General features: G+C 51.7%; 1 protein-coding gene and 1 pseudogene across 2 annotated transcripts; one reads left to right on the top strand and one right to left on the bottom strand.

Annotated features, from left to right (window-relative positions):
• Positions 1-4: 4 nt before the first annotated feature.
• LOC309603525 (olfactory receptor 14C36-like) lies at positions 5-24,983 on the bottom strand (annotated as a pseudogene). Its single transcript has 2 exons — positions 24,622-24,983; positions 5-607 (listed from the first exon to the last, which is right to left on the bottom strand). The product of its transcript is annotated as an olfactory receptor 14C36-like (transcript).
• On the top strand, positions 18,334-19,272 carry LOC309603529 (olfactory receptor 10AG1-like; the record flags this gene model as incomplete). Its single annotated transcript, XM_082338353.1, has 1 exon — positions 18,334-19,272. One exon carries the CDS (start codon positions 18,334-18,336, stop codon positions 19,270-19,272), a length of 939 nt encoding a protein of 312 aa, XP_082194479.1.
• Positions 24,984-27,989: the final 3,006 nt, after the last annotated feature.

The following is a 27,989-nucleotide window of genomic DNA, read 5'->3' as shown; positions in this document are numbered from 1 at the left end:
TACATTATAAGTGATATGCATAAGAAAATGGACAGTTAATTGCTTCAGAAAAACATCCAGTCGTCATTTTCCACACTGCATCTTTGAGCTCCTGGTTCCTCAGGCTGTAGATGAGGGGGTTCACTGCTGGAGGCACCACTGAGAACAGCACTGCCACCACCACATCCAGGGATGGGGAGGAGATGGAGGGGGGCTTCAGGTAGGCAAACATGACAATGCTGATAAAGAGGGAGACCACGGCCAGGTGAGGGAGGCACGTGGAAAAGGCTTTGTGGCGTCCCTGCTGTGAGGGGATCCTCAGCACGGCCCTGAAGATCTGCACATAAGACAGCACAATGAAAACAAAACACCCGACGCCCACAAAGACACTAACCACAAGAAGCCCCACCTCCCTGAGGTAGGAGTGTGAGCAGGAGAGCTTGCGGATGTGGGGGATTTCACAGAAGAACTGGTCCACAGCATTGCCTTGGCAGAGGGGGAGGGAAAATGTATTGGCAGTGTGCAGGAGAGAATTGAGAAACCCAGTGCCCCAGGCAGCTGCTGCCATGTGGACACAAGCTCTGCTGCCCAGGAGGGTCCCGTAGTGCAGGGCTTTGCAGATGGCAACGTAGCCGTCATAGGCCATGATGGTGAGGAGACACAATTCTGCTGAAATAAAAAATGCAAAGAGGAAGAAGTACATGGGGGTGTGGAGGCGGTGGTCGCAGGTTACAGCAGTGATGATGAGGCCATTGCCCAGGAGGGCAGCCAGGTAGATGGCCAGGAAGAGCCAGAAGTGCAAGATCTGCAGCTCCCGTGTGCCTGCAAATGCCAGGAGGAAGAACTCTGTGATGGAGCTGCTGTTGGACATGTCCTTCCTCTGGGCATGGGGTGCTGTCCAAGGAGGAAAAGGCAGCGACAAGTTAGGATGAACTTCTCTGAGCAAAATCAAAGCGATATTCCCTGGACCGTCTCCCTGACACACGCACCCACCCTTTTCCTTTTCTAGCAGACCTTCCTTCAGCTCCGTGCCTGGAGCTCAGGTTGGTGCTGGCTGAATGTGCCATGAGGAGCAGGGGCTCCTCCCACTGGCTGCCGAGGAGTCAGCCCTGCTCTACAGCAGAGTTCATGAGAATGGTGGGTGCAGGGTCCAGTGCTGGTGTTGGACTTTGTCAAATGAAACTGCTCCCAGCACAGAAGGGCCTGTCAGCATCTGCACTCCCAGTGCTAAGGAATGGGGATGGCAGAAGGCAGTTGGAGAGGTTAGTTTTACAGCTTCCCTCCATCTCCCCTGGGGATTGTGTTTGGATGTCAGAAAGCCTCAGCATTTGTGCTGCCCTCAGGGAGAACAGAGGGAGTCCTACAAGGCAAGAGGAGTGCCTGTGGCTTAGTGTAGAGTGAGGAGAGCCAGTCTTTTTATCCATCTTGTTCCCAGCTGCCCTGGGCTTGCAGCTTTCTGAGGTGGAGGGTGATCACACTCCCACTTTACCCTGAAAAGCCACCGGACACTGCTGAGAGCTGAGGGATCCACTGCAGACCACTAAATGTCTCACCCTTTCTCAAGGTCTCAACACCCCACATTTAGCCTAGGACACACATGGCTCTTTTCACAAACCCAACAGCATTTTCTCTGTTGTAGCATCTCTGCACTTCTCCATGGGGCCTTCAGATAACATAAAGGTGCTATAGGGCAGGTTTGCATCCTGGAAGGCAGCTCACAGCTTGGAAGGACACCCCAAGGAGGTAGCCAGCTGTGCTAATGATGGCATCTGGTTAAGGGAGGGTCAGCTCATTCCCGAGCCTCACAGACTTCATTGCCCAGAACGTCACAGGTTAGAGGAAAGCTGGGACACCTCATTGCCATAAACACACCCAAATGGGAGGACCCACAAGATCAGTGCCTGACTCTGCAGCTGAAACTCCCATTCCCAGAGAGCCTGACAGCAACACCAAGAGCAGCTGAGGGAGGCAAGGAGAGAGACAGGGGGCACTCAGGAAAGCCTTTCGCTTACCCAGCACTGCACACCACCTCCCGGTGACAGTGCAGGGCAGTCACCCTCAGGGCACAGCACACCCTGCAGCTGCTCTGTGTGCGCAGGTGTTAAAGAACAGGTCGCAGAAACCCTGATGAACCTGGAAAGGTGATGCTGGTGTTATCTGTGGGCTGGTGGGGGTGAAGGCACTTGCTGAAGTTCCCAGTAAACCTCAGTGTGATGGCTTAGGAGTCTCAGCCCTTTCTCTAAAGCACACAACTGTGTTTCCATTCCCACCAAGCCGAGCCAGAGAAAAGTGGAAGCACAAATTGAGGAAAGCAGAGACTCAAGCAGGAAAGCCCTACCCTGAATGGACTCATGAAATGTCCCCTTGGAAATGACCTGGGCACGAGCTCAATCTGTGAGCGGCGGTCCCACGCAGCACCCTCTTAACAGCAGAAGGACCCTGCCCTGCCCTGCCAGTGGTGCCTCCTTCCACCCACAGCTTCTTCTCATAGAGCTGTGCGGAGCTCCCTGGGAGGGCTGAGTGCTGACCCTGGCAGGTGGCAGAGTCCCTGCCCCAGCACACAGCCCCCTGGGGTGCAGGGACCCTGCTCTGAAGGACAGCCCTGGCCACCCTTGGATGCACACCCTTGCAGCAATCCTTTGGAGAAGCCTTTAAGCTCTCTGAGCCTTGCAGATCTCCCCTTGGTGCCTGCAGGCAGTGCCCTCAGCCCTGCTGCCCTTTGCAGAGGAGCTGCTCCTGGGCAGAGCTGTCTCTCTGCAGTGCTGCCCACTTGCCAGCAGCTCCCTCCATCCCGGGAGCCCAGCCCAGCTCAGCAGCAGAGGCCCAGCCCAAGGCACCACTTTCTCTGCCCCTCTGGGCTCCCTCCAGGGGTCCCTGGGGCTCCAGGGGAACCTGCTGGGAAACAGGCTCAAGGCATCACTCATGTTCCCTCCCTCAGCTGCGGGGAGAGATACTTACTTCCATCAGGGTCATTACTCCTATCAGAAAAATAGTTGGGCATAATAATCACTTTTTTGTCCCATCCTTAGGACACCCAGGAAGGTGACAGGGAAGGATCTAACTTCTCCAAGCTGGGAGGATATGTTCCGTTGAGTGAATTGAGGCATTTCATCCTGGGTCCTTAGACCTGGGGCTAGAAAGACATGCAGCTCTCTTGTCAATGCCTTGTCTCTGCTCTGAAGCAAAGCCTTTGCACCCACGGGGTCTTGGACGCTTGGTACCAGGGTTCCTTATGGCAAATGTGAGCTCCACTGGTTCCACAGCTGTGTTGCTTCAGCCCAAATGTGCAGCTGTGCTTTCAGCCAGGGGCACAGACAGAATGAGCGGTATGTTAAAGTCAGATACAGAGCTGTGATGCTGATGGAGTAAACTGCAAAGGCGTGGTGGCAGAGCTCAAGACAGCTGCTCTTCAGGGACAGCATCCTCCAAGCTCCGCAAGGGTCCAGATCAAAACTCAGTGTAAACCTGAAAGTCAGTTGAAGGGCACCATAAGGAGTGTTTTCTGCTTCAGGAACAGTTGAAGGAAAAACAAAGATCCTGTGTGGCCGCTGCTGAATTTAGGAAGAGCAGGTGTAGATAGATGTGAGACTCTGTGTGTCCTCTTTGCCTCAGTCTTCCCCAGCAAGGTCTCCCAGGCCTCTGTGACTCAGGGCAGGACTCTGGAGGAGGTCAACTAGCAGTGGATGGGGATCAAGTCGGGGATCACTTGAGCAAACAATCTTTTACCAGTGCATGGGACTGGAGCAGTGGGATCCCAGGGAGCTGAGTGAGCAGGCCAATGGCACAGCCAGGCCACTCTCCAGCATCTTTGATAGGTCACGAAGACTCTGGGAACTCCCTGATCACTGGCAGCACCTCTACAATGCATACACCTTTGCAGAATGCCCAAATGATGAGCCGGGAAATGAAAGGCTGTGCCCCAGCGCATGTCCACTCGGATCCCATTTCTGGGTGTCTGAAAGAGAAGGGGACTGGGTTTACCCAGGGGAGCTTGTATCTCACCATCCTCTTTGCTTTCTGTGATGAAAGGACACGATTGCTGGATGCGGGGAGAGCAGAGATGGTCTTTTACCTGGAAGTCATCAAGGTTTCAGCATCATCCCTCCAGAAATTTCTGGTGTCCAAGTTAGGACAGTATGGGCTGCATGGGTGGATATGTCATTGAGTAAAAACCCTGCTGGAGAGCAGTTGGGCTTGGAGGAGTGCGGTACATGCGTGGTGCTCTGCCTGGAGGCATCTAGCTAGTAGGGTCCTGCAGGGGTCTAGCTTGCAACCTGCCCTGTTTCACATCTTTTAAATGACCTGGAGGATAGGAGGGAGTACTTTTTGATATACATTTGTAGAAGACATCCCAGTGAGGAGAGCAGGGCAGGGCTGGAGGGCAGGGCTGCCATCCCAAAGGACATAGAAACCTCATGATATCCAGTAAAGATTCCACCAAAGTCCTGCTCCTGATGTGGATGTAGGCCCTGAAATGGCATAGGACAGGGAGTGTCTAGGCGGGTAGCAGCTCCACAGGAAAGGGTCTGCTGGTCTTTGGGTTCCATTAGGCAAAAGATGAGCCATCGGCAAAGATGGCCAACACCATCCTGGGCTGTGTGAGCAGGAGCACAGCCAGGGCAAGTGATTCTCTCCCTCTGCTCAGCACTTGTAACACCACATCCAGAATACTTGCCCAGGTTTTGGTTGCCCGCAATGCCAGAGAGACATTGGCAAGCTGGAGGACCTGCAAATTTCAGTGGAGGGCCACAGAGATGGTCAAGGTTGGAGCACAGGTCCTGTTAGGAGAGGCTGAGGGAGCTGGGCTTGTTCACCCGGGAGAATGGAGGGCTTTGTGGGGAGGATGGAGCAGACTTGCATTGCCTACGGTGAGGTTCCCAAGAAGACACTCTGCTGTGAGGCAGGAGCACAGGAGGCAATGAGCTGAAACACGAGGGGGTCAGTCTCAATATAGGGAGAAACTTTTGCAACATGAGGACAGCCAGACATGGAAGCCATTTCCCAGAGCGTGTGCACTCTCCATCCCTGGAAGTTTCTCAGACTCATCTGGATAAAACCATGAGCAACCTGGTGTGACCCTGCTTTGAGGAGGATGTTTTCTACAGATATCTAGCCAGGTCCCTTCCAGCCTGAATGACACTTTCATTCCCCACCCTCCGTGTCCTCAACATGAGGGAAAGCCCTCAGGTTCCCTCTGACTGTGGAAATAATTCCCATCAGGTACAAGGCAGCATCACAGGCACCCCAAACAGTCCCGAGGCCATCCCTGGCCTCATCTTTAATTTACTGCTTCCCTTTTCCCCCTCTCAAATTCTTCACTGTTCTCATTCTCACACCTTCCAAAAAGGCCAGCCTGCCCTGGCTGGCTGGGGTGGAGTTCATTGTCTTCATAGCAGCCCGGAGGGTTCCATGTTTTGGATTTGTGACCAAAACTCTTTTAGCTATTGCTGAACAGTGCTTAAACAGGAAGACCTTCTCTGTTTCTCACGCTGCCCTTCCAATGAGTGGGCTGGGGTTTTGGCTACAAGTTGGGAGGGGAAACAACCAGGACAGCTGACCCCAACTGACCAAAGGGATGTCCCACACCATATGATATCATGCTCAGCAATAAAAGCTGGGGGAAGAAGGAGGAAGACGTTTGGAGTTTTGGCATTTCTCTTCCCAGGTAATTGTTACTCACGATGGAGCCCTGCTTTCCTGGAAGTGACTAAACACCTGCCTGACGATGGGAAGGAGCTAATGTATTCCTGATTTTGCTTTGCTTGTGGGCACAGCTTTTGCTTTACCTGTTCAAGTCTCCTCATCTTGACCCATGAGTTCTTCTCACTTTGCCATTCCGATTCTCTCCCAACCCCTCAGGAGAGAAGAGTGAGTGAGTGACTGGCTGGGGGCGTAGCGGCCACATTACAGACTTATTTCTGTTTTCATTAAAAGCAGTAACAGTACAATGCTCTAAAATTTCCTCTTCTTCTGCATGATGATAAATTTAATTTCTTTCATTTTATTTTTGTCATTCATTCTGAATTCACAAGATAGCTCTAACTTAAGAGTATTTAGATACTGGCATGAAGTGTTTAGAACACTGCTTTTTCTCTCATTGCTAACCCTTTCTTACCATTTCATGGTAATACCTGTCAGACAATGTTGCCCTTAATTCACTTGTGCTGTCTGTCTTTCATCCTTCTTTCAAGTGTGTGTGTGTGTGAGGAGTTTAATGTTTTACTGAAAAATGTCAAGGGGCAGATCCCAAACTCGGCAAAAGCACAAAGCAGGCCAAATTTTTATGTGATGGACACTGACACAACACCATTTTCTCCATATTGCATCTCTGAAGACCTAACACTTTCACAGAGTGCCTGGAAGGTGTGAATTCCCTCCATCTGCCCTGTATGTCAGCATCGAAGGTGAAATTGCTCCAGTCAGAGGTGCTGTTTGGATTCCCCTCACAGCCTAAACCACCACATGGGTCAGGAGATATTCCAGGACTTCTCAAGGGCTATCATATTCCTCTGGACCAAAAAGTGGAATCTCAGGCGTCATGGCATACCAATACTTGTGTTCAGGGACCTGGTCAACTGACCCATCTCCATTTCTGTAACGGTGCTTGAGTTTGCTCCAGAAACCCTTGAGTCGATCCCCATCCACTGCTGGCTGTCCTCCTCCAATGGAGGAGAACACAGGGGGCATCTGCTCAACACAGGGAGCATCCCCCAGACTCATCCTCTCTGCCAGTCTCTCCAGCAGAGCCTGTTTTCCTCCATTGCAGAACCCCACACGAGCAAGCTGTCCCACCACATCTCATTTCATCCCAAACCGTCACAGTTGTGTGACAAGCCACGGGGGTCCAGCTCCTCCTGCCTGCGATCCACCTCCTCCTGGCTGTGCACAATTTGGCCGCAGCAGCTCAGCTGTGGCACCAGGGTGGAGCGCAGACTTCTCACAGGGAAACCTGAGCAGTGATCCTGACCAGAAGACCACGGTACAGCCCACTCATTGGAAGGGCAGCGTGAGAAACAGAGAAGGTCTTCATGTTGTTTAAGCACTGTTCAGCAATAGCTAAAAGAGTTTTGGTCACAAATCCAAAACATGGAACCCTCTGGGCTGCTATGAAGACAATGAACTCCACCCCAGCCAGCCAGGGCAGAACTCTGGAGGAGAGCAACCAGCAGTGGATGAGGATCAAGGCAGGGGTTACTTGAGCAAACTACACCCTTACCAGTCCATGGGACCAGAGGGGCTGCACCCAAGGGTGCTGAGAGAGTGTTTTTCACTGGAGGCACTGGTTCATTGTAATTCCAGTAAGAAAGGCACTCGGACGCTGTGAGGGATCTTGTAAAATGCTGTTCATTAGCACTAGCCCTGTAAGGAGAGAATCATGCAGATCATCTTAGGCGCCTTTAGATGGTGGGATCCCCAAGTGGTGTAGCACTGAACAGGCCTCTGACCCCCACACAGCATGCCCTGCAGACCCACCCATAGAAGACAGTCTCCTGGTTTGGTCATTCAAGCTGCTCTTAGCTTTGCTTACAAGAAAACAACTCTGTTCTTCATTCCTACAGTGAAAGAGAAAGGATGTTCTCATGAGAACTCCTTGCTGCACTGTTAGGTACAGGCAAGGCCATGCAGGAGGCGTAAGGGCTGGTCCTGAGTGGGAGCTGCCTGCAGGCGCCTTGGGACAATGAGCTGCTGCGGTTGTCCTGCGGCCAAGGGATCTGTGCAGCACAGCACAGGCGTGAAGGCCAGGCTGTACGTGCAGCGCAGCACCTCTGTACCAGGTTGCTCAAGGCCCCATCCAAGCTGTCCTTGAACACTTCCAGGGAGGGGGCATCCACAGCTTCCCTGGGCAACCTCTTCTAGTGCCTCACCACCCTCATACAGAAGAATTTCTTCCTTGTATCTAATCTAAACCTACCCTCTTTCACTTTAAAACCATTACGCCTTGTCCTAGCACTACATGTCCTTATAAAAAGTCCTTCTCGAGCTTTCTTACAGACCCCCTTCAGGTACTGGAAGGCTGCTAGAAGCTGCCCCCAGAGCCTTCTCTTCTCCAGGCTGAACAACCCCAACTCTCTCAGCCTGTCTTCATAGGAGAGCTGCTCCAGCCCTCTGATCACCTTCATGGCCCTCCTCTGGACTCACTCCAACAGGTCCATGTCCGTCTTCTATTGGGGACCCCAGACCAGAATGCAGTACTCAAGGCGGGGCCTCACAAGAGTGGAGTAGAGGGGCAGAATCACCTCCCTCGCCCTGCTGGTCACACTTCTTTTGAAGCAGCCCAGGATACGGTTGGCCTTCTGGGCTGCAAGACTACATTGCCAGGTCATGTTGAGTTTCTGATTAACCAACACCCCCAAGTCCTTCTCCTCAGGGCTGCTCTCAATCCATTCCCAGCGCAGCCTGTATTTCTGCTTGGGATTGCCCCGAACATGTACAGGACCTTGCACATGGCCTTGTTGAACTTCATGAAGTTCGCATGGGCCCAACTCTCCAGCCTGTCAAGGTCCCTCTGGATGGCATCCCTTCCCACCAGCGTGTCAACTGCACCCCACAGCTTGGTGTCATCAGCAAACTTGCTGAGGGTGCACTCAATCCCTCTGTCCAAGTCACTGACAAAGATGTTAAACAGCGCCAGTCCCAAGACTGACCCCTGAGGAACACCACTCGTCACTGGTCCTGTGCTGTCTCTGCAAGCCTTGGCTTCTCATGGAGCTCTGTGGGCCAGGGTTTAAACATCAAATTGAGGAGACACCAGGATCTCTGTAAGGCAATGTGGGGATGAACATGAGGCAACTGCCAGTAGAGTGAGTGAAGGCCTAGTGAATACAGCTGATGGAGAAGAGAAAGAGAGAGCCTGCTGCTTTTAGGGAAATCACAGAAGCACCTGAAGGCTTATTGATGCATTATCAGCAGGAGACTCACCAGGTTTGCATCTCAAGAAACGGGATGTCAGAGGCCAAGGAAAGGATGGTTTGGGCACTGCCATGGGATTTGGGAAACTGAAACGTGCTCTCTTCTCCCTGTGTCCTGGACACCTAAAGAGGATTTACACTTCTCTGCACTTCAAGTTCAGGTGTACTGACTCCTGGGTTCATGGAGCTGGTCACGTGCCTCGCCTCTGTTTCTGCAGTGATGGCTTCAATGCCTGACTCATTTGTAGAATCTGTACATGGATGCTGACATTTCTTGAGCAACTGAATCTGAAAGGATTAAGATGGCTGGCTGTTACTTTGGACAGTATAAGGATAATAAAAGAGAAGTTGGCTTTGGGCAAAGGAAAAGGGAAGCAAAGGATGTGGTGAGGGCTGTTTGGGGACACCTGTGAAGCAGCCCTGAACCTGATGTGAATGACTCCTGGGGTCAGGGAGAACCTGAGAGCTCTCCCGAATTGGAAAACATGAAGGGGAAGGAAGGACAGCATCATTCAGGCTGGAAGGGACCTCGGGAGGTGTCTGGACCAACCTCCTGCTCAAAGCAGGCTCAGACAGAGTACTCAGGGCTTTATCCAAACACATCTTGGTCACAGTCCAGGACAGAGCCAGTGCACGCTCCCTGGGAAACAGCTTCCAGCACTTGACTATCCTTATGCTGGAAAAGTTTCTCCCTCTATCTAGGCTGACCCTCTCTTCTTTCAGCCCATTGCCTCTTGTCCTAGTGTCATGGACATGAGCCTGACTCCGTCTTCCTGGGAACCCTGCAATGCTGCTGCATGTTTCCCACAAGATCCTCTTATCTCCTGTCTGAACAAGCCCAGCTCTCTAAGCCTCTTCTTACAATAAAAGTTCTCCTATCCTACTGACCTTGGTGGCCCTCCACTGAGCTGGTTCCAGTATGTTGAGGTCTCTCTGGCAGTGTGAGATGTCAAAACCTAGGAAAATGTTCTGGATATGGTGTGAAAAGTGCTGAGCAGACTGGCTGTGCTCCGGCTCCTACAGCCCAGGATGCTGTTGGCCTTCTTTCCTGATTGCTCCTCTTTTGCCTAATGCAACCCAAGGACCACCAAAGCCTTTTTCTCAGAGCTGCTGCCCACCTGGACAGTCCCTGGCCTATGCTGTGTCATGGGCTTAGTCGACCTCAAGGGCACAACTTATTGGCTGTCCTGAGGTTCCTATTGGCCCCTTACTCCAACTTGTCTTTGTCCTTTGTGATGGCCACCCTGCCCTCCACTGTAGTGTCTGCTCTCCTCAATGTGTTGTCTTCTACAAATGTTATGAAAAAGCACTCTCTTATCTCCTCTGGGTCATTACAAACACATTATATGATACAGGTTGCAGCACAAACCCCTGCAGGACCCTGCTAGCTAGATGCCTCCAGGCAGAGTACCACACATTGACCACGTTCCTCTGAGCCTGACCATCCATCTGGTTATTTACCATCTACTTATCCAGCCAGGCACACCAGAATATCCTAACTTGGACACAAGAATATTGGAGCAGGTGGGTGATGTTGAAAAGTTCACTGACTTCCAGGTTAAAAGACAACCACTGCTCTCCCTGGGTCCAGCAATCCTGTCCTTTCATCACAGAAAGAAAAGAGGATGGTGAGACAAGCTCCCCTGGGTAAATCCAGTCCCCTTCTCTTTCAGACACCCAGAAATGGGATCCAAGTGAACACAACCTGGGGCACAGCCTTTCATTCCCCTGCTCATCCTCTGGGCATTTTAAAAAGGTGCGTGCAATGTTTAGATGCTGTGAGTCATCAGGGAGTAGGCACAGTCTCCATGACCTTCTAAAGATGATGGAGAGTGGCCTGGCTGTGCCATTGGCCTGCTCACTCAGCTCCCTGCGATGCTGCCCCTCCTGTCCCATAGACTGGGAAGGGTCGAGTTTGCTCAAGTGATCCCCAACTTGATCCCCATGTGCTGCTGGTTGATTCTCTCCAGAGTCCTGCCCTGAGTCACAGAGGCCTGGGAGACCTTGCTGGGGAAGACTGAGGCAAAGCAGACAGACAGAATCTCACATCTATCTACACCTGCTCTTACTAAATTCAGCAGTGGCCACACAGTACCTTTGTTTTTCCTTTAACTGTTTTTCCTTTAACTGTTCTGATGCCCTCCCCTCTGCCTGTGTGCTCAGCCCTTGGCCATTCTCTCTCTTAATCTCTACTCACCTGCCTGATGCTATGAAGAGGGAAGATGACAATCATGTTCACAGAGTGGCTGGATCAAAGTCTGTTACCCCCAGAGACTTTCTCTGAAGCCCCCCGTCCTCCCTGCAGTTTGTCTTGCAAGCCCCACAGCTCTGCAGAGTTCATGCAGAAACACCAAAGCCCTCTCTGGGCCAGGTGTCATTGCCCAGCCCTGCTCCTCTGCCCTTGGAGACATCAGGGTTTGCTCTCTTTGTGGGCACCTCATCTCCTCCTTACCTTGCCATCTGCCAAACACTCCGGCACGTCTGTGCCCTGAAGCAAAGCCTTTCCATACGTTGGGTCTTGGGCCCTTGCTCCCATGTTTTCCTGGAACAAGTTGGTGCCACAGCCCAAACATGCGCAGGCAGGAGGAGCAGGGGAACAGACAGGAGAAACTGGACCCTCACAGCCCTGTGAATTTTGTGGATTAAATTAGATGTGGTGGGACAGCTTGCTCACCTGGGGTGCTGCAATGGAGGGAGACAGGCTCTGCCAGAAAGAGTAGCAGGGCAGATGAGGAGGGGAGGATGCCTCCTTTGCGAAGGACCAGGTCAGATGTCAGGAGCTCCCCTATGGGACGGACAATGGGTAGGATTAGCTTTGTCACTGAGGATTAGAAGATCCAGCAAGGGTGTGTGGTGGGCTGACCTTGGCTGTCCGCCAGGTGCCCACCAAGCCGCTCTGTCACTCCCCTTCCTCACCAGGACAAGGCAGAAAATATGACAAAATGCTCATGAGTCGAGATAAGGACAAGGTGATCACTCCCTTGTTACTGTCATGGGCAAAATAGACTCAACCTGGAGAACTGAAATGAATTGATTGCCAATTAAACAGAACAGAATAATGAGAAATAAGAACAAATCTCAAAACCCCTTACCCCCACCCCTCCCTTCTTCCCAGGCTCAGCCTCACTCCTGACTTCTTTCCCTCCTTCCCCCAAGCAGCACAGGGGGATGGTGAATGCAGGCTGCAATCAGCTGATAATGCTTTGTCTCTGCCGCTCCTTCCTCCTCACGCTCTTCCCCTGCTCCAGCGTGGGGTCCCTCCTGCGGGATCCAGTCCTTCATGAACCTCTCCGGCATGGGTCCCTCCCATGAGCTGCAGTTCTTCACAAACTGCTCCAGCATGGGTCCTTTCCCCGGGGTGCAGTCCTTCAGGAACAGACTTGCTCCAGCACGGGTCCCCCACAGGGTCACAAGTCTTACCAGAAAACCTGCTTCTGTGTGAGTTCCTCTCCACAGGCTGCAGTTCCTCCCAGGAGCCTGCTCCAGCACGGGCTGTCAGTGGGGTTAAACCCCTCTTCAGGGCACTTCCGCCTGCTCCAGTGTGGGGTCTTCCATGGGTTGCAGTGATAATATCTGCTCCAGTGGGGACCTCCAGGTACTGCAGGGGCCAACCCATGTTGTTGGAGGACAATTTCCTAAGCCAGGTAATAGACAGCCGTACCAGAGGGGATGCAGTACTGGACCTGGTGGTCACCAATGTAAGTGAACTCATTGGTGATGTCTGGATTGGAGGCAGCCTCGGCTGCAGTGATCATGCACTGGTTCACAGTCCGGAGACATAAGGGTCAGGTGAAGAGTATAGTCAGGACCCTGAACTTTAGGAAAGCAAAATTCCAGCTCTTCAAGGAGTTAAACAACAGGACCCCTGGGAAATCATCCTCAGGGGCCTTAGGAGCAGAACAGAGCTGGCAGGTCTTCAAGGATGCTTTCCATAGGGCACAAGAGATCTCAGTCCCCAGGTGCAGGAAATCGGGCAAGGGAGGGAAGAGGCCGGCATGGCTGAGCCATGACCTGCGGGGTCAAGCTAAACGGCAAGAAGAGATTGCACAGACAGTGGAAGAAGGGACTGGTAGCTTGGGAATAGTACAGGGATGCTGCCCGGTTGTGTAAGGATGGGATCTGGAAGGCCAAGGCTCGGCTGGAGCTGAACCTGGTGAGGGATGCGAAGAATAACAACGGCTTCTACAGGTACATTAACCAGAAAAAGAAGGTTAAGGAAAGCGGACCCCCTCTAATGAGCAGAAGTGGCGAGCCGGTAACAACAGCCGAGGTGAAGGCTGAGGTACTCAACAACTTCTTTGCCTCAGTCTTCACTGGCAACCTCTCTCCTCACACCTCCCGAGTCGAAGGGTCATTTGATGGGGATTGGGGGGTCAGAGGTCCTCCCACTGTAAGAGAAGATCAGGTTCGTGACCACCTGAGGAGCCTGAAGGTACATAAGTCTATGGGTCCTGATGAGATGCATCCCAGAGTCCTGAGGGAATTGGCTGATGTACTTGCTAAGCCACTCTCCATGATATTTGAAGAGTCATGGCAGTCAGGTGAAGTCCCTGGGGACTGGAAAAAGGGGAATATTGCAGCCATTTGTAAAAAGGGTACAAAGGACCCTGGGAGCTACTGACCTGTCAGCCTCCCCTCTGTGCCTGGGAAGATCACGGAACGCATCCCCCTAGAAGCTATGCTAAGGCACATGGAGGACAGGGAGGTGATTTGGGACAGCCAGCACGGCTTCACCAAGGGCAAGTCTTGCCTGTCCAACCTAGTCGCCTCTGTGATGGAGTGACTACATCAGTGGATGAGGGAAGAGCTACGGCTGTCATCTATCTGGACTTCTTTAAGGCCTTTGACATGGTCCCCCACAATCTCCTTTTCTCTAAATTGGAAGGCTATGGATTTGATGGGTGGACTGTTCGCTGGATAAGGAATTGGCTGGATGGTCACCTCCAGAGGGTAGTGGTCAATGGCTCGATGTCCAGATGATCAGTGACGAGTGGTGTCCCTCAGGGGTCCATACTGGGGCCAATGCTGTTCAAGGTCTTCATCAATGACATAGACAGTGGGATCGAGTGCACCCTCAGCAAGTTTGCAGATGACACCAAGCTGAGTGGTGCAGTTGACACACCTGAGGGACGGGATAGCATCCAGGGACAAGGGATAATGGTTTTAAACTAAAAGAGGGTAGATTCAGACTAGATATAAGGAAGAAACCTTTTACAATGTGGGTGGTGAAACACTGGAAGGGGTTGCCCAGAGAGGTGGGAGATGCCCCATCCTTGGAAACATTCAAGGCCAGGCTGGATGGGGCTCTGAGCAACCTGATCTCATTGTAGATGTCCCTGCCAGTTGCAGGGAGGATGGACTGGATGGCCTTTAAAGGTCCCTTCCATCCCAAAGCATTCTAGGGTTCTATGATTCTTCATAGCAGCCATATGGGGCCATGCTTTGGATTTGTGACCAAAACAATGTTGATCACACAGGGATGTTTTAGCTGTTGCTGAGCAGTGCCTGCACATTGTGAAGGCCTTTTCTGCTTCTCATCCCACCCCACCAGCGAGTAGGCTGGGGGTGCACAAGAATCTGGGAGGGCACAGAGCTGGGACAGTGGACCCCAACTGACCAAAGGGGTATCCCATACCATGTGATATCATGTTCAGCAAAAAAAAGCTGGGGGAAGGAAGGGGGAACATTCTTGGTAACTTGGGAAGACAAATGCTTCCTAACCTAACCCTGAACTAACCCTTTTACCTTAAACCTTACCCTAACCATTACCCAAAACTAGACGTACCCCAATCATAAACCTCAACTCTAGCCCTAACCCTAACCCTAACCAAACACTGCCCACAACCTAACTCTAAACCATGTGTAACCGTTACTCTAACTGTAACTCTTAATCCAACCCTAACTCTAACTCTAACTCTTACCCTAACCCTAACTCTAATTCTTACTCAAACCTGAACCCAACCCCTGACTAACCTAACAGGTATCCTGAAGCATCTTGCAAGGCAAACAGCACCTGTGTAACAACATCTGTAATATCGTCTCAGGCAATGATTACTATGGTAACAGCATTAGAAAGAAAAGATAATTTGGGTAGATGGGATGGACAGACGAGCATCCTGGTATCATCCTGTCAGTGCTGGTTCAAGGCCTGGCAGCATGAGCAGCTGCCCTCTGCTTCCTCATGAACTGGAGGCACCGTGGCTGTGGGCACCACTGTGTGTCACCCAAATCAGACTCAGGTCAGACGAACCATTTTGTATTTCTCATATACCATATCCATTGTTTCTCTGTTGGGCTCTAATCAGAGCTTAGATATGTAGATAACCAGGCTTTGGGTGGGATATTTCTCCTGGAGTAGCTTTGCTGACCCCGGTCTCTCTCCATATTTACAATCCTACAGCTCTGACAGGAGGAAGGCACCCTGCAGTGCCTGGATTTGTCCAAGCCACAGCACTTCATAGCCTTTCTGACCATTGGGTCCTTTGGTCCTGGTGGGAGATGATCTTCTTGCCTTAATCCTGACTTTGTTGGGTAACCCGAAAGGACAGACTGGAGGCTGTTGAGTCACATGTCGGGTTTCAGAGCAAGGAATCAGGGACTGCATTTACCTCACACAGTGGTGGGAGATCCTTTCCTCTGGAGGGGTTATTTGTGCTATTGGCTATAAAGCCACCAAGTCTACCTAGGTCAGAGTCAGTCAACCATTCCTGAGGCATTGGGGCCAAATTATTCTGTACAGATACAGAGATTTGCAGCGTAGTGCCATGACACAATCCTTTTTTCCTTCCCATGCAGATGCCCCAAACCCAAGCTTCCTCTCCAAGCTCTTTCTGGATGTGAACCAGCATGCAGACACCACAAGCAGTCAGAGTTCAACCTCTCAGGGCCACCTCCGTCTTGAGGATAACATGGGCCTCAGGCACGGGTTGGGACCCAGAGAGGTGGAGGTACAGGGAAGCCTTTTCTGTTGCTGCACAGTGAAGTTAAGCACAGACTGAAAAGGCTTACGTTCTGCTTCCCTGCTTGCCTTTTTTGTATTTTTTGTTTTTCCTCCCACAAGATTAGCACTTGTCCTTTGAGCAGCTAAACCTCATGTCTCAGTTTTTCTCTTTCTAAAGACCTATAGTTATGGTGGAAGTTGCTTGTCAGGCTGGCGCCCGTGATTCTGACAGTCTTTCTAAAATAGTTCCTGGTGCCGTGGGTGTCCAGGGAGGAGCAGTGGCAGCACCAGCATCCCCACCTTCTCTCCTGAGGCTGCTTCCTAACTGTCTCATAACCAGGTGAGAGTGACAGAGACGTGTCCGGAGAGCCATGGCCAGGTGGTTTTGAGGGGAATGGAGGAGAGAAAAAGAGGTCACCACTGCCTCCTGCAGCACCATGGACTGAGGAGGGTGTTCCTGCCTCTTGGCTCCTGGCAACAGTAAATCCCTTTTGGCATGCCCTGAAATGCTGAGATAGTGTGGCAGCACAGACACCGCCAGAAGCAGCTGCAGGCATCTGTCCAGCTTGGTTGGGCATGGAAATGGGCTTCCTTCAGCTTTGAAAAGTGCCGCCCGTGAGATAGTCACCATCTAAGAAGTACTCTGGCGGTTTCCCATGAGCAAAGCTAGCCTGAACCATGCTGCACCCATGATCTTGTGAAGCACTGAGACATCGGAGAGTTAAAAAGAACAGGCTGTATGTTTGAGGACATTTTGAAACAAGCAGGAAATGCTGGTATGTGGGTAACCTGCAGGTAAATGGTTGCTTTGAGTGAAAGCCTTAATTTAAAATAAATGTGGGTATCAGAGAAGTATTTTATTTTTCTGCACATTTATACGAAAAAGTAGGTAGGTTAGAAAACAATCATGGTGACTTTTCACTCATGCAAACCCTAATTTTATCTTGGAAATTTTGAATGGCACCTCTATGAGATGGAAAAAACTCACAGGAAAAAGGCAGGAACACCTTGGGAAAAGGATCACACCGTTAGGACCATGTGTTTCTGTGAATTTGGGTTTTTCTCTTGAGAAAACCGCCCTGTGTTTTTCACTTGGCTAATCTGAATGCTTTTATCACATGTTTTCTGACCGGCTGTTCTCATCCTTAGTACACCCGAGTTGAAGAAGACTCCTCAAAGGGAGGTAGTGATAGACATGGCCAGCATCCTCAGTCCTCTGCCTGGAAGAGGGTATTCTTTCCCCATGTCAAGCTGAGAATATAAAACATCCTTCAGCTGAGTCTCTTCTGCAGAAGCAGCAACCTGCTCTTGCAGCACTGCTTGCTTGTAGCTCCCATCCCTCAAGTGTGCCCAGCACGAAGTCTTTATGCTCTGGGAAGGTGGGAAATGCCAAGGGAAGGCTCAGTTCCCCAGGCAGCAAGAGCATCGCTCTGCTTCTGTGAGGGCTTGCAGGGGAGTGGGAAGCATTGCAGGGTTGGGGTCAGAGCGAATGGGCCCTCGGCTGGATTTCTAAGCTGTCAGAAATCCAAGCGACAGAGCAGCAAGTTCAGGAATGCTGAATTATTCAGGGCTCATTCAGAAGTTATAAAAGCCTGGCCTGCTCCGGAAAATTGGATATCGTAAGGAGATTGCCAAATTTTAATCACTTTCTTCTCTGCATAACTGAAAAGTGCATCAAGCAGTTTGATTGCTTGCATAAAGATGTCTTTTAGGACCCTGAAAACTTGAGATTTATGCATAAACTGCGGCTTATCTGTCTTGTTCAAATGTCCCCTGGATGCACCAGTGTCACTCGATTCATTGGCAGACAGAAGCCTGTTGTACTTCTGATGGGATTCACCCTTCGCCATGTAAAAAGTAATGATTCAGGTCTCAAATAGTCTCCAAGATGCTTGTGTGCAGACACGGCGTCAGGGGATGAGCTCTTACATGTGAGGAGAGCTGGGATGAGTCTCTCTCGTTGAGATCTAAGAATCAAGTCAGGCCTTGCCTCGCTTTCTTTTGATTGCCTCTCCTTGCCTGGCCTTGCCTTGCTTTGTCTTCCCCTTTTCATCCCTTTCCTCCTTTTCACCCTATTCCTTCTTTCTGTTCTTACATTCAATGCAGCTCTTACAAGATCTGGACAAGGAACGTAAGCAAGACTGTTCTTAAAGGGGTGAGTACTTATCCTTTTTCTTTCTTTTTTTCTCATCTCTCACCAGGTATTCTGTTTAAGAAAATCAACTCTGAAAAAGAAAGTCAAGTTTCTTTTACCCATATTAAAAAATCCCAGTCATTCAGGCTGAAGGATTCTGTTCTTTCCTCTTTTTAACCCTCCCCCTGCAGCAAGCAAACCATGTTAGATTTCCAAACATTCAGGCAGATCTTGGTCCAGCTCGCCTAATCCTGCAATCACGTGCATGCTGATGTTCATAGGCTTTCTCTAGGCTTGAAGTGTGTGGGATGGTGGACAAGCCATTAGCATCCTCTAAGAGCCTGTTGTTTGGATTGCTCTGTCTAGGGAAAATGCCCCAAAGAAAAGGCTCGGAGAATCACACCGTTGGATCCGGATTCTTTCTTCTGGGATTTTCTGACCACTCCGGCCTGCAGGGCCTGTGCTTCACAGTATTCCTGGTCATATACCTCATGCTCCTCACAGGGAACAGCCTGATTGCACTCATCACAGTGGTGGACTCAAGCCTCCACAGCCCCATGTATTTCTTCCTGAGGAACTTGTCCATCCTGGAGATCTGCTACACATCAGTCACTCTGCCAAAAATGCGGGTGGGTTTCCTGCGGGCGGATGGCAGGATCTCCTTCCTGGGCTGTGCTGCCCAGCTGTATTGCCTGGTTTTGCTGGGCAGCATTGAATGCCTTCTCCTGGCTGCCATGGCCTACGACCGCTGCATAGCCATATGTGACACCCTGCACTACACCCTCGTCATGAGCAGGGGTCTCTGCATCAGACTGGTGGTGGGGTCCTGGGTGGCTGTCATACCAGTGCAAGTAGGACAGACCTACCAGGTGTTCACTTTGCCCTTCTGTGCATCCCATGACCTCCATCACTTTTTCTGCGATGTCCCCCCTCTGCTGGAACTGGCCTGTGCAGACACGTGCTGGAGCCAAGTGATGCTGTACACCATCATCCTGCTCTTCGCAATCCTTCCCTTCTCAATCATAGGTACTTCTTACATTCAAATTATTAGGGCAATTCTGAAAATGCCTTCAGGTCGGGGCAGACACAAAGCCTATTCCACCTGCTCGTCACACCTCGGGGTGGTGACGCTCTTCTATGACTCGGCCACAGTCATCTACTTAAAGCGACGGTCAAGGGATTCAGTAGACACCGACAAATACCTTGCCCTGTTTTACACAATTGTGACCCCCATGTTTAACCCTGTCATCTATAGCCTGAGGAGTAAGGAAGTGAGAATTGCCTTGAGGAGACTCCTATGGACAAAGTGATGCTACCGAGGATGTAAAATAATCCCAAGCAGTACCAAAAGTCCCACTGGGTTATGTGGTTGCCTGAACAAAGCATCCCATATTTGCTCAGACAAAACCATGTGTCCAGCCTGGCTTTCATCCTGCTCAAGAAGGGGAGAGGTCTCCTGAGGCATTCCTGTTACGCCATGCCCCACCATGATATCTTTGTACTCTAGGGCACCTTCAGTGCCCCTCAAGAGTGTGATGCCAATAGCTACTTCAAGCTGCATCTGACCAACGTAACGTTCAAGGGAAAAGAGTCAAAGCATGGTCAGTAGTCAGTAGGGCCCAGAGGGTGACACAACCGATGAAGAGATGACTGCCCTCAGGCTTGAGAAATCACTTGCTAGATGCCACAGACTATCTACAGTGTCCCCGTGTGGAATCAGCTTAAAAAAGTTAAAAGACATGAAGGTCATCTTCCCCTGCTATGATGTCTTGCACTGAGCTGTGTAATGCTTGACTAACTTGACATAAAGAATAAAAAGAAAAAAAAAATCACCACGGGGCCAGTCCAGCACTGGAACAGGGGCCCAGAGACCTCTGGAGTTTCTGTTTGTCGTGGTTTAACCCCAGCCAGCAACTAAGCACCACACAGTCGCTCGCTCACTACCTCCCTCGGTGGGATGGGGGAGAGAATCAGAAGGGTAAAAGTAGAGAAAACTGAGGGTTGAGATAAAGACAGTTTAATAGGTAAAGCAAAAACCGTGTGTGCAAGCAAAGCAAAGCAAGGAATTCATTCCCTCCTTCCCATCGGCAGGCAGGTGTTCAGCCATCTCCAAGAAAGCAGGCCTCCATCACGCGTAACGGTGACTTGGGAAGACAAACGCCATCGCTCCAGACATCCCCCTGTTCCTTTTCTTTATGCAACTTTTTAAAATCATGAGCACAATTGGGAATGGTTGAAACTGTGGGGGATAAATGTGTTTGATACGCAGACAATCCAAAAAGGTTGTGAAGGTGAATGGGCAGAAGAAACAGGAAAACTGCCCATCCCATGGAGCTCTGCAGAAAGCGGACGGAGCTGTACCCAGCAGGAGGTGATACCAGTGGGATTAGCATGTAGAAAAGGCTTTTGTGGGGAAGGCTTTGCAAAGGAATACCCTGACTTCCCCCAGATGAAAAATAGAGACCGGGCAGTGTATTGAAGTGATTGTGAGAAGTGTCCTGGGGTAAAAGACCTTTGATGAGAGAAGGCTGGAGACATTTGGGTCGCAGAGATTTGAGGTAGTCCTTTGATGATCTGAGTAGGTGGAGCTTTGGAAATGAGAAGAATAAAGCAGCTCTCAAGGCTGTTTAAGGAATGAGCGGTACTATCACTATAATAACAGGAACAGCACAGTGCTGTAAGGGAGTTCCTTCTTATTCATCATTATGATTAATTAAAGCACTTTAATTTCATTCCAACATTCATTTTGACTTGAGAAAATAGCCATAAGTGCTCAGTAGTTAGCTTCTGGCACGAAGTTCTTAGAACAGTGCTTTTTCTCTCACTGCTAGCTCTCTGTTATCATTTAAATATTACATTTAAATATTACACTTCTTAGACAGTATTGCCCTTAAATTACCCCTGCTTCCTATCTTTTCTCCCTGTTTTGTGGAGGAGGGGGTGAAAGAGGGCAGCTGTTTCTTCTTTAGCCAAAGGCGGCTGAAGGACACATCCCAAATTAGTGCAAAGGCACAAAGGAAGCCAACATTTCCATGTGCTGGACACTGACACAACACTGTTACCTGTATTTCTGGTCTCTGAAGTCCTAACTGGGCAGCAGAGAGCCTGGAAGCTCTGAGCTCCCTTCATCTGCCCTGCATTTCAGCACGAAAAATGAACCTAACCTGGTCAAAAAGATTCTTTTGATTCTCTCCACAGCCTAAAGCACCGCATTTGCCAGGAGACTGGCAGGACACCAAAGGAGGACTCACACTTGTCGGCACACAAAGCTTAGGTGTCCCTGGGAATCTCAGGAGGCATGGCATACCCATTCCTGGGTTCAAGGAGCTGGTCAAATGCCTCATCTCCGTTTCCATAATGGTGGCAGACTTTGTACAGGGGTGCTGACATTTATGGAGCAACCTGCTCAGACCTCAGAGCTGGCCCTGCTTGGAGCCAAAGGTAGAACTAGAGACCTCTTGAGTACAAGACCATTCCACCCTGAATTGTCCTATGACAATTGCAGACGACACCAAGTTGGGTGGAAGTGTTGATCTGCTGGAGGGTAGGAAGGCCCTGCAGAGGGATCTGGACAGGCTGGATCGATGGGCCGAGGCCAACTGTATGAGATTCAACAAGGCTCCATGCTGGGTCCTGCACTTGCGTCACAACAACCCCATGCAACACTACAGGCTGGGGGAGGAGTGGCTGGAGAGCTGCCTGGCGGAAAAGGACCTGGGGGTGTTGGTTGACAGCTGGCTGAAGATGAGCCAGCAGTGTGCTCAGGTGGCCAAGAGGGCCAATGGCATCCTGGCTTGTATCAGGAATAGTGTGGCCAGCAGGACTAGGGAGGTGATAGTGCCCCTGTACTCGGCAGTGGTGAGCCCACACCTCGAATCCTGTGTTCAGTGTTGAGCCCCTGACTCCAAGAAGGACATCGGTGTGCTGGAGCATGTCCAATGTAGAGCAACAAAGCTGGTGAAGGGTCTAGAGCACAAGTCCTATGACGAGCGGCTGAGGGAGCTGGGGTTGCTTAGTTTGGAGAAGAGGAGGCTGAGGGGAGACCTTATTGCTCTCTACAACTACCTGAAAGGAGGTTGTAATGAGGTGGGGGTTGGTCTCTTTGCCAAGTAACAAGGGATAGGACAAGAGGAAATGGGCTCAAGTTGTGCCAGGGAGATTTAGATCTGATATTAGGAAAAACTTCTTCACGCAGAGAGTGGTTAGGCACAGTATTCAAAAAACGGGTGGATGTGGTGCTTAGGGACATGGTGTAGAAGTGGACCAGGCTGTTAGGTTAACAGGTTGGGCTCGGAGATCTCTGAGGTACTTTTCAACCTTAACAATTCTATGATGCTATGATTCTAAGCTTTTAGGAAGGTGAAACCAGTCTTGTAACTGTATTACTGGGCAGGATAATGATCAGCAATCGATAGATATTGAAATAAGGAAGTTTCTGGCCAGAGATAAGGAAATGAGATATCTGCAGGGCATGGGGTGCTTTAGCCTATAAACTGAATGTAAACAAATCCTCTGACTTGGGATCTCACTCAATGGAAATATTCAGTATTTGTCATGACAAGGTCATGAGCACCTGATCCAGCTGGAGCTGTCTGAGAATACGCTTGGCTGAGAAACCAGCTGTGGCAAGAGCTGTGGGACTTGGTGTGTAATGGCTGTGAGGAGGAAACTGCATCCCTTTTTATTAATAATGGCTGTGCAGTTGGGTATGACTGAGCCCCAGAGGAGGATGGGGGTGACCATGCAGCAAAGGTCCTTCCTCAGAGCTGGGATGTATGGCCAGAGACGGAAATGGCTGGTGGGTGGGACTGGTCTGGGACAATTTCCTGCAGCAGCTTCCCCAGGGTTTCAGGGCACATGGCACAGACCAGGACCCTCTCTTCTGCACCTTTGATGCCTTGCTTCCTTCACCATGACACCTGGTTCTGCACTGGGAGTGCTGGCTGCCCCTACCCTGCACACTCACACACCTTAGCTCTACACTGGCATTTTTCTCTCCCGGGCTCTTTCCAGCCCAGCCCAGACCCTCCCCACCTCTCCCCACCTCCCCTGCCCTCTCCCCAGCTCAGCCCAGCCCAGCAGAGCAGCCCAGCCTGGGCTGGCTCCATGGCACTGCCCAGCGCAGGCTGCTGCAGAGCTCTGGGCACTCACCCCACAGCCCCAGCCCCGCTGAAGGCCACAGCAGCTGCTGGGGGGCAGACAGCAGGGTTCAGGCTCCCCATCAGCCCCACGGCTGGTGCTGGCCACATGAGGAAGCAGAGGCTAGGCACTCTCTGGCTCTCCTAAAATCTTATTTTAGTTGATCCCCAACCCCGAATGAATTTGCCCCCTCCTCTGCTCCCACCAGCCTGACTCCCCAGGACAGCACCAGCGTCCTGGCCCTGGGGGTCCTCAGGCAGCTCTGCAGCTCTCCACTCTCCCTTCCCTGTGCCTGCTGAGTCCCCACTGACTCCCATGGCACTGCAGAGTCCTTCTTCGTGGATACTTCGATTTACTGCTTTACTGAGGGGGAACTTCACCTCTGAGGGTATTCCACCTTCTGAGTCTGTATTCATTCCAACCCCAGGGCACGTGGGAAGTCCCCCTCCTCTCCTGACCCATCCAAATTCATTTCCAGAGAGTCTGGTACATGCCATCAGTCCTGTCGTACATGAAGCAACCTGAGGAGATAATGGGGAGCTGATGGAGCATCTCCCCTGCCATTGGACACCAAGAAGAGAGCCTTTAAAACCAGAACTTTTGATCCAATGGAATTCAGTGTTACCAGTTAACGTCAAAACAACTGAGAAGGAAGAACAGAAACTTTAGAAGACCAATTCCTCGGACATTTTCTTGGAAACACCAGTGGAGGAAGAGCCCAGCTTTCAGGCACTGCGCCCAGGAGATGACCTTTTATTGAAGAGCTGCTATCGGACAGGCCACATTGACAGAGTGTTGTGCAAGGGTCAGACACGATAAGATCGAACGTCCACAGAAGGAGAATAAACCAGGCAATTTATCTCTAACTAGAATTATCACGAGAGAAACGATCAGACTCATGGCCTAAGATAAACTCTGGGAAATGTGGAGAGGAGGGGAGGCAGGTTATTGTCAGAGAAACAGCACCCATTGGATAACTTTCCACAAGGCACCCTTGATTTCTTTGTTCCTCATGCTGTGGATGAGGGGGTTCACTGCTGGAGGCACCACTGAGTACAGCACTGCCACCACCACATCCAGGGATGGGGAAGAGATGGAGGGGGGGGCTTCAGGTAGGCAAACATGCCAGTGCTGACAAACAGGGAGACCACGGCCAGGTGAGGGAGGCACGTGGAAAAGGCTTTGTGTCATCCCTGCTGTGATGGGATCCTCAGCACGGCCCTGAAGATCTGCACATAAAACAGCACAATGAAAACAAAACACACAAAGTCCACAAAGACACTGACCAGAGGTAGCCCAACTTCCCTGAGGTAGGAGTGTGAGCAGGAGAGCTTGAGGATGTGGGGGATTTCACAGAAGAACTGGTTCACAACATTACCGTGACAGAGGGGTAGTGAAAATGTATTGGCCGTGTGCAGGAGAGCATAGAGGAACCCAGTGCCCCAGGCAGCTGCTGCCATGTGGACACAAGCTCTGCTGCCCAGGAGGGTCCCGTAGTGCAGGGGTTTGCAAATGGCAACGTAGCGGTCATAGGCCATGATGGTGAGAAAATACAACTCAGCTGAAATGAAAAAGACAAACAGAAAGACTTGGGCAGCACACCCAGAGTACAGAATGGCCCGAGTGCCCACAGGGAATTGGCCATGGCTTTGGGGAGAGTGGTGGAGATGCAGCCCAGGTCAAGAAAAGAGAGGTTGAGGAGGAGGAAGTACATGGGCGTGTGGAGGCGGTGGTCGCAGGCAACAGCAGTGATGATGAGGCCGTTGCCCAGGAGGGCAGCCAGGTAGATGCCCAGGAAGAGGCAGAAGTGCAAGAGCTGCAGCTCCCGTGTGTCTGCGAATGCCAGGAGAAGGAACTGGGTGATGGAGCTGCCGTTCGACATTTTGTCGCTCTGGCCATGAGGATCTGTTCAAGGAGGCAAAGAAAGGGAGAAGTTAGGGCTGACTGCTTCAAGAAAATTCTACCCAGGTTATCATAGAACCCCCCCCAAAGAGCCTTTCACTTTTCAGGAAGAGCTTTGCTGAGCTCTGGTTGGTGCTGGCTGAGGGTGCCCCAGGGAGCAGGAGGCTCTGCTGGGGGCTCTGCAGGACTCAGTCCTGCCCTACAGCAACAGCTAAACAGGAACTCGGGGTGCTCTCAGATTAAATCTAGTCGTGATGTCAAAGAGCTTTTCAGCATTGTCACTCCCAGTTCACCTGACGGCAGAGCAGAGCTGTGGGGAGTTTGGGTTGTGCCTTCTGCTCTAGTTGCCCCAGCACAGCTGAAGAGTGGTTTGAATGCAGCAATGCCCGGTATTTCTGCTGCACTGCAAGGGAAACCTTGTGGGTGCTGAGACTGGGCACAGGGACTGTCCCTTAGTGCAGAGTGAGGACAGCCGCTCTGTCCATCAGCCCTGCTCTCAGCTGCCCTGTGCTGGCAGCTCTTCCACCGGGAGGACTATCGCACTCGGGTGTTCTCCCCAAAAGAAAGAGGCCACTGCTGGGAGCAGAGGAAGCCAGTTTCCCAGTGCAAATCTCCAAACCCCTCACCCCATCCCATCGTACCTGAGGAGGATCTCAGCTCTGCCCTCCCAACCAGGGGCACAGAGGGCTCATGACAGCTGCCCACATGCAGCCACCCAGCAGCATTTCAATGGCCTTAGCACCGAGGTGTCTTCTCCAGGGGGCTCCTGCAAAACACAGAGATGCCCTGGGAGAGCTGTGCCCTACGGGAGGGCAGCCTGCAACCCTGCAGGTGTGAGTGAGGAGACCAGGGGGCTGCTCCTGGGAATGCACCTGCACTGCAGGGGATGGCAGGGAAATGCCTGAATCCCTCCTCCCACAGCAGTTCTGGCAGCAGTTCTCCCTTAATTCCTGCCCATGTCTCTGCTGCCTGGAGCTCTTCTTGGCCACGACCCCTTTCTCTGTCCCCACATCTCCTCCCTCTCCATGCTCACAGACTCCATCCCACCTGCTGTGTGCTCAGCTCTGCCCTGCAGGCTCCTCCTGGCAGCAGGGCACTGAGGAGAAAACCCAGAGCACAGACTCCTTCCCCTTCAGTTGATCTCCTACTTTGACATACATCTTTAAAATGACCCTCTGCAAATGTCCTCTGGATAATGTAGAAGTCTGAACAGCCCTGACCCATGCTGCAGCGTTTCAACAGCAGAAGGACCTCGCCTTGCTGAGGGTCAGTCTTTCCACCCACAGCTTCTCCCTGCAGAACCACGGTGAGCTCCCCGGGCAGGCTGAGTTCTGACCCTGGCAGGCAGCAGAGTCCCTGCCCCAGCACACAGTCCCCTGGGGTGCAGGGACCCTGCTCAGAAGGACAGCCCTGAGCACCCCGGATGCACACCTGGAATAATATCCCTGCTGCCGGGAGAAGGCAGCCGTCATGTCCTGTCTGAGCAACCCTGACCCATGCAGCACCCTGCCCTGCCCTGCTGGGACTTGCTCCTTCCACCCACAGCTTCCCACAGTCCCACAGGGAGCACCGCAGGCAGGCTGGGCACTGACCCTGGCAGGCAGCAGAGTCCCTGCCCTGGCACACAGTCCCCTGGGGCACAAGGGACACTGCTCAGAAAAACAGCCCTGGACACCCTGCCTGCATGCCTGCCTTCATACCCCTGCAGCCATCTCCAGGAGAGTCGTGATGTCCTGTGCCTCTGAAGGTGCAGCAGGAAAGCCCTGCGCTGGAGCATGACCTCCTCCTGCACACCGGAAAACCCAGGAGAGCCATCCTGACAGGTCCTATCCGCTGTGGCATGTGCCAGGTCACAGAGACACTTCCAGGAACCCATCTGCATTGCCCTGCAGCCAGGGACTTACCGTGTCAAGGGCTGTGAGGATCTCTCCCACAGTGAGCTCTCACCTGTCCTCCCACTCCTGATTGCCTTTAACCTCTCTGTTACTTCTCTCCTCACCCATTGGTGCCTGCAGGCAGTGCCCTCAGCCCTGCCGCACTTTGCAGAGGAGCTGCTCCTGGGCAGAGCTGTCTCTCTGCAGTGCTGCCCACTTGCCAGCAGCTCCCTCCATGCCAGGAGCCCAGCCCAGCTCAGCAGCAGAGGCCCAGCCCAAGGCACCACTTTCTCTGCCCCTCTGGGCTCCCTCCAGGTGTCCCTGGGGCTCCTGGGAAACCTGCTGGGAAACAGACTGAAGTTATAACTTGTGGTCCCTCTCCCACCTCTGGAGAGATGATACTTCTTTCCAGCAATTTCTCATATCAGAGAGAGAGAATTGGGCATGAGAATCACCTTTCCTTACTTCTGGTATGGGACAGGAAACCTGGACAGTGACAGAGCTCCTTTACCCCTGCTGAGGGAAGGGATTCAGCTGAGTCAATTGAGGCTTCTCATCCTTTGATTGTAGTCCTGGGGCTGGAAGGGACCTCAGCTCTCACCTGCGGCTGCCACAAACCAACAGGAGGTGGGATTCCTCTTGCCTCCGTTCAGGTGGACACAAAATAGGAACCTGGTGCCTGGGAGCCTCTTGTCTCAGCTCGCATGGTAATTGCTGGGGATGGAGGCAAGGAGTGAGCTGCTCAGACTCAAACACCTGGTGACATCTGAGGTGCCAGAGGTGGTCCAAGGTAACTGCAAGCTGTAATGCAGCGGTTTAGAGAGAGGGCAGTATCTGGAGGCATCATCTTTGAGCTTAGTGGGGACTTCCTTTGGCCAACAGCAGATGCCCATGTTTAGGACATCTGAACTTTTCCCTACTCCTTATGTTCAGGGCAGCCTATTGAGGTAGTCGGGGGGGCAGATGTAGCCATTGCCATAGCCATCAGCCATCTTCTCCATCAGCTGCATATACTAGATCACCATGGACTGTAATGGCAGAAGTCTCATGGACATCCCTACGTTGCCTAACCTAATTCAGGGCAGCTACTCAACAGCCAAATACAGGCCTGT

Source organism: Platalea leucorodia, assembly GCF_965183815.1.
Source record: "Platalea leucorodia genome assembly, contig: HAP1_HAP1_SCAFFOLD_119, whole genome shotgun sequence".
NCBI lineage: Eukaryota > Metazoa > Chordata > Aves > Pelecaniformes > Threskiornithidae > Platalea > Platalea leucorodia.
This window is presented reverse-complemented; position numbering and strand designations above follow the sequence as displayed.